General features: G+C 35.4%; 1 protein-coding gene across 1 annotated transcript; it reads right to left on the bottom strand.

The window, feature by feature from the left end:
- Positions 1–315: 315 nt before the first annotated feature.
- Positions 316–796, bottom strand: TIFAB (TIFA inhibitor). The gene is given in 4 exon segments (XM_012549649.2): positions 316–409; positions 411–517; positions 519–760; positions 763–796. Coding segments are annotated over 4 exon segments (477 nt in total).
- Positions 797–7,253: the final 6,457 nt, after the last annotated feature.

Here is a 7,253-nt window from a genome sequence, read left to right as displayed (position 1 = left end):
TAAAAATATATGAGGTTATACAGTTACCTTCCATAGATGTAACTAGTTAAGACATTTTATTCCTGCTAGAATTAGCTCATTATTTCAGCTGGGCCAGCAGCCCATACCATGTTAGGCTCTAGGAACATGTTTTAATATCTTAAATTCTTGTTATCAGCAAAGGAATTTTTTCATCCAGTGGGCTAGTGAAACTTACTGTCCTGAAACTCCTTTGTGGGCTGTATTTCTATTTTTCCTTCTTTGCCTTTCTCTGGTGGGGGAAAGGTTGTCCTGAGATACTAAAGATTCAAGTCAAAACCCCACAAATGCTGGAATTTAATTTAACTCCCCGGTCTCTTGTGGGAGCTCTGGATTCTCTTGGAAGGCTTCAAACTCTTCTGTCTCTTCTGCCTTTGCCTTGTAAATCAGTGAAATGGATACAACAGGCAAACTTTTCTTTAGAAGCACCAACCTTAACATGAATAACCATCTGGACTCCAGAAAATATGACCTTGCTAACTGCCGTCACTGGGACTTTGCTCCAGGTATTTCAAGGTCAGTCCATTCACCCACACTCTGCTGCTTCTGTTTAGGATCTTCAGACAGAATGTCAGGCAGACATTTCCCTTCTCCAGATATGGCTCCAGGGATATATTGCAGTGAGAGATGCCAGAAAGCCTAAATTTGAAATAGGTGTTATGGCCTCTCCCAATGACTAAATGGGTAGTGTCATGCTCCAGGGGATGAGGGATGTCTCCAAAGATCTCCTTTTCCTGTGTCAGAGGGCTATTTGAAGGACAGTCATTGATCTGTCCATGTATGTATAGGGAAGCTGAGATCCTGAAATAAACCTGTGAAAGGATATAGGAATATGGATTTGAATAAGTGGATTGAAGTATTCTTATCCCCCAGACTTGTTTCCATGTATGTGTGTATATGTATTTATATATATATATATATATATATATATATATATATATATATAGGGATATGTCCCTATATATATATATGTGTGTGTCCCTATATATATGTCCCTATATATATATATATATATGTCCCTATATATATATATATGTGTGTGTGTGTGTGTGTGTGTGTGTGTGTATACATATATATGAATGTTTTAAAAATATATATGTGTATATATACATATATTTCTTAATATATATAAATTAATATATTATTTTTATTTAATTAATATAATTATATATAATTAAATATAATAATAATTTCTTAATAATAAAAATAAGAAAAATCCTTAATATATACATGCATACATACATATGAACAATATGAGTCTGTTTAATTCAATTCAATTCAATTCAAATAATTATTAGACTCCAGCATATGCTGGGCACTGTGTCAAGCACTGAGAAAACAATAAATGTGATTTAGTGCCTGCTCTCATTGAGTTTATATTCTCCTAGTGGAAATGCAATGCATACTGGTAATAAAAGTAAATAGAAGAAGCTAAATAAATGGCAATTGTGGTCAGAAAGGGTCTCAAATAAGATTTGATACCTGAACATTATTTTTTTTGAATAAAGCCCAGCAATTTTCTAAGACAAAGGTCATTTGTTAAAACAGAATTTAATACAAAGTTAATACATAGGATTTAGAGTTAGTAATGAAGTTAAAGATCATCTAATTCAACTCCTTCATTTTATAGGTGAGGAAACTGATGTCCAGAGGCAATAGAGCCCCACCCCATCTCCACTCCCTGTTCTGCTATTAATTTATTTGGTGACTTTTGGACAAATAACTGAACTCCTATAGATTTAATGATCCCTGCTGACCAAATGTCATAGGACTGTTGAGATGATTCACTCAATGCCAAGAAAACTGAAGGAGAGGAACCCTCAGTACTAGTATATTTTGCTCTTTAGATTTCTATAAGTTTTCAGGTTTCTTATTCTTCTTGTTTTACTTATAGACAACGAGGTGATGCAATGGATGGAGCACTGAGCCTGGAGTCAGAAAAATCTGAGTTCAAATTTGATTTAAGACACTAGTTGTGTAAATTTTTCCTCAACTGAAAATGGGATTAATAATAGCATCTATGTCGCAGGTTTCATATGAGGATCAAATGAGATAATATTCTTAAAGTACTTAGCACAGTATCTGGCATATAGGAAGTATTTAATAAATGATTATTCCTTTCTATCCTTCTTGGGTGTCTCTTAGTCACAGACTAAAGATTTTCCAGTCTACAGGATGATGATGAAGAAGTAAGGAGTCTTACTGTGTTCCTGGTTTGCAACAATATTACCTGAAGGTTTCAAGTTGCAATAACTTTTACTGAGAATGATTTGATGCTCAAACCTAAAAATAATATTTACTCTAGATATGCTTGAAACCTTCAATATTCACATAATTTTAATATTAGAAAGGACCTCAGAGGTCATCTAACTTCCTTTTGTACATCTTCACTGAGAAAGAACTAAGTCCCTGCTGGGTAGCCCATCCCAGTTAGGATAGCTCTGGGAAATTGGTTCTTCAATTGAACTGAAATCTGCTCCTAGTTCTAGACTCTGAGGTAAAGTAAAACAAAACTATTCTCTCTTTCAAAGTACATTTCCTTGGAAAGAGCCATCTGCACCTACAGAAAGAACTAGAAGACTGAATGTGAATCAAAACACAATATATTCACCCTTATTGTTATTGTTTGCTTAGTTTTGTTCTCATGTTTTTCCCCCTTTTGATCTGATTTTTCTTGCACAATATGATAAATATGGAAATATGTTTAGAATTGCACATGTTTAACATACTGAATTGCTTGCTGTCTAGGGGTGGGAGGGAGAAAAATTTGGAACACAAAGTTTTGCAAAGGCAAATGTTGACACCTATCTTTGCATGTATTTGGAAAAATTATAAGCTATTATTAAAAAACAAATAAACAAACAATTATTTTTATTAAAAAACAAAAACAGAAAGGATATCTCTTCAAACACTTGAAGATGGAGATCACATCCCTCCTAGGAGTCCTCTTCTGGCTAAACATTCCTGGTTACTTTGACTGTTCTATGATTTCCAATATTCTGATTACCCTCTTTTGGAGATAGTCAAGCTTGTTTATGCCCTTCCTAAATGAAAAATGAACTAAATGAACTTCCTAAATGGTATCCAAGAATGAACTGAACTACAGATGTGGTCTGGCCAGAGAAGAGGATGGCAAAACTATCATCTCCTTTGCTCTATATCACACAAGCTTTTCTGGCTGCCAAATCAATATGTTGATATTTTGCTAGGATCCCCAGTCTACTTCCACAAAACCAATTGCCTAGCCATACCTTCTCTAATCCTGCGCCATTGTTGGAACATTCATCCCTATATCTTATTGGATCTATGTCAAGATTTTTTGGATCAAAACTTTGTCATTCAGCATGTCTCCCTTTCAACTTTCTTTCACCAACAAATTTGATAATTGTTCTAGCTTCAACCAAGTCACTAATAAAACTGTTTTAAAAAATGCTTTGGAAAACATTGATTTCTATAAACCATGGAACATAAGACTTTCTAGTGAGGCTATAAGGCTGGAAGCTTGGTCTCTAGATCTTTCCCAAGCCCAGGATAATCTCTATTGACCAGTTGTCCACTGGGAAAAATGGTTGCCAATGCTATTCTTAAGTGTCCTCTGACCCCCCCCTTCCTTGACCTCTGGAGTGCTAAGGATTAAATCAGGGTAAAAAAGGTTTCCCTTAAGACATAAAGTTCCCCTGATCCTTAACCTGACCTCTTTTTCTGATTCACATGTCTCTTCCTCTTTTCTGCTCACCAGAACCCTAAATCTCTGTGACAAGGTCAGGGTTCAGACTCCAACTGAAGGTATGACGGTATGGGGCTTTCATGATTTCCACTGATATTTGCCTTGAGCACTGTTTCCAGAATGGATACATGGACAGAAATGGAAGAGTTTTGGTCTAAATCTTGCCTCAGATATCCCCTACTTCTATGACCCTGACAAAATCACCTATCTTCCTGGACCTTTCATTTTCCTCACTTGAAAAATGAGGGATTGGAATACTGACCCTGAAGATATATTGTGCTCAGTTTTGCTTAGCTAAACCAACCATACTTTCTTTCTCCAGATAAAACATCTGCAGCCTCTGGAAAGATCAGAGGAGAGATGAAATGATTGCTCCAGATCATCTGATGCCAAATCTAGAACTTTTATTTGAAAAGCTTATTTCTGGTGGTGAGAAACACCAGGTATGGCTAGATATTTCCATGTTCATCCATATTCATAACAGAGGCTTCATAAACATAGAAGAATGAATATTTGAGTTTGCTCAGAGAAATTAATGAGATGATAGTTCAATAAATGACAGACTTGGTATTATTCCCCAAGTTCCTAATTTAGTTACAAGCCCAAAGCTCTTCCTCTCATATCCTTTTGTAATCCTATTTGGGGTTTTTATCGGGAAGATACTAGAAAGGTTTGCCATTTCCTTCTCCAGATTATTTTACAGATAAGAAAAGTGAGATAAACAGGGTTAAGTGATTTGCCCAGGGTCACACAGCTAATAAGTGTCTGAGATCAGATTTGAACAAAGGAAGATGAGTCTAGGCCAAGTGCTCTATCTACTGTACTCATCACCTAGCTGAAGTGGGAAAGAATTATATTCTAACTGCACCATCAGGTCTCTATTCACCCCATTATGTTCACTATGCCTACATTCCCCTAATGTTAATTTCCATTTGCTGAAATCCTACTCATTCTTATAACCTGAGCTCTAATATCACATCTTCCATGAAGTTTACCCAGAGATTTCAGCGATTTATCTAATTCTAAACTTCCATATCACTTTATCCTTCTTATATTCTGCCTTGTATTATCTGATTTGTATTTAAATTATTTTGTATTAAATTATAGCATATTATATTATTTGCATTATTAATGCATTGTGTTATATTTTATTTAATAATAAAATATCTTATTGTATTAATAATACAATATTATAATATATTATTTTATTTTAATACAAAATACTTTTGCATATTTGCATTATTTGTACCTTCTTTCCTCCACTAGAAGGTAAAATCTTTAAAGACAGATCTTTGTATTCTTAGGGTTATGCACATAGGAGATTAATAAATGTTTGTAGAATAAATTAGTGAGCTAATTAATGAAGAGATAATCTTGCATAGTGGAAAGAATACTGAATTTGTAATCAGGAATGAGGATTCCAATTCTAGCAGTACAACTTCCTGGCTGTATCCCTAAACCTATTAGGGTCTTCATTTTCTTGACCAGTAGAGGTAGCTGGAATCAGGAAGATTTCAGTTATCTTGCCTAAATTAGCTGTGTGATCTTGGCCAAATCACTTAACTACTGTTTGCCTCAATTACCTCAGTTGTAAATAGGGATAATTAGGGTGTTGTGAGAATTAAATGAGATATTCATAAAGCTCTTACTACAATTCTTAGCACTTACTAGGTACTTAATAAATACTTGTTTCCTTTCTTTCAGTAAAATGAAGGGGCTGGACTAGATGGACTTAAGATCCTGTAACTTTTAAAGTTCCCTGGAGTTGTGACATTTCAAGACCTGAAAAATGAGTGATTTTACGTGGAAACCACCAAAGGTTTTTTCAAAATGAGCTTTTTTCTATGCTCTCCTTAAAAAGACTTTCTGTTAAAGAGTATTTCAAATACTCAGAAACTCATTATTCTTAAATTTTAAAAAGTATATATTATACAACACTTCTGTGAAATTAGTATTCCATAGATGATCCTAAACTTGTCTCCCACTTTCTTGCCATGGTGCTATTGTTTATAGTATCTTTTTCATGCCAAATGTAATCCATGCTTACTTCTTCCCAAACTCAAGTAACCTGAAGTTTGTTCTAGTGACTGAATTTTTTGTTGAAAAATCTGGCTCAATTTAACAAACATTTTATAAAGCACCCAGCATTAAAATGGCTGTACTAAGCACAGTAGAAAGGGAAAAAATGATCAGTGGAGAGCAATGGGTCTTATTTCATAGCACTCAGATATCTTGCCCCACTATATCACACAAAGAAGTGGCCCTTTGGTAAGACAAGTAACCTGTAGGCAACTGGTTGGTGCAATGGAGAGTGTGTGATCTTGGGTAAATCATGCCTTGGTTTCTTCAACTATAAAATGGAGAAACATAGGGTTGTTGAAAAAACAAAATGAATTAATATTTATAAAGTGCTTTGTTAATGTAAATGTAAAAGTAAAGCAATGTATAAATATCACTATTAATACAAATCTCTCTATAGGTACCCTTATCCAATTCTATTTTGAATTCTCTAATAGATTGCACCCTCAATGATCCCGACTCTCTCATTAACCTTCAGTTTCTCCCTGTATACTAACTGCTTTCTTGCTAACTGCAAATATGCCCATGTCTCTCCCATCCTTACAAAAACCTCATTTGATCTGAACATTCCTGCTAACTATTGTCTAAAAATTCTCCTCTCCTTCATGGCTAAACTCTTTGAGGAAGCTGTCTATATTAAATTCCTCTTTTTTACCTCTCTTTAATTCTTCAGTGTTTTTGATCTCATCATTCAGCTGCTTCCCCCAATAATCTCTTAATCTCCAAACCTGATTGTCTTTTCTCAATCCTCTTTATTCTTGACTTCCTAACCACATCTTCTCTCATCTCTAGATTTTTGTGACATACCTCTTTCTTGATTTCCTCCTATCTGTCTGTCTACAACTTCCTAGGCTCCTTGACTGTATTTTCATCCAGGTCATACCATTAACCATGGTTATCCCCTTCTCTGTTTTTGCTTGGCCCTTTTTGCTTCTCCCTCTATTCTATTTCACTTAGTGGTATCAGCTCCCATGGATTCAGTTATCTCTATGCTGAGATTCTGAGATTTATTTATCCAGTCCTAACCTCTTTTCTAATCTCTAGTTTCCCATCTCCACAACCTGACTGCTCTGCCTCCTAAGCCACTGTCTGGAATGCTCTCCCTCCTAAATTACACCAACAGCCTTTCTCGGCTTCTTTCCAGGTCTCAGGGCAAACCCTACCTTCTTCAAGTGGTATTTCCCTGTCTACATCAATGCTACCGCCTTGCCTCTGAGATTACATCTCAAGTTGCTCCTATTTGCTTACTTCTCTCCCCTATTAGAATGTGAGCTCCTTGAAGGGAGATAGGCACTGTTTTTGCCTTTATATCTCTAGTGCTTAGTTCAGTGCCTGCCTGTCACATAATTAATGCTAAATAAATGCTTGTTGACTTGACTATATCCAGTGAGCTACTGAAAAGGTCTCCATGTTTCAATGCTACTGACTG

Source organism: Sarcophilus harrisii, chromosome 2, assembly GCF_902635505.1.
Source record: "Sarcophilus harrisii chromosome 2, mSarHar1.11, whole genome shotgun sequence".
In the NCBI taxonomy this organism is placed as follows: Eukaryota; Metazoa; Chordata; class Mammalia; order Dasyuromorphia; family Dasyuridae; genus Sarcophilus; species Sarcophilus harrisii.
Note: the sequence above shows the minus strand (reverse complement) of the source record. Positions and strands in the feature narration are given on the sequence as shown.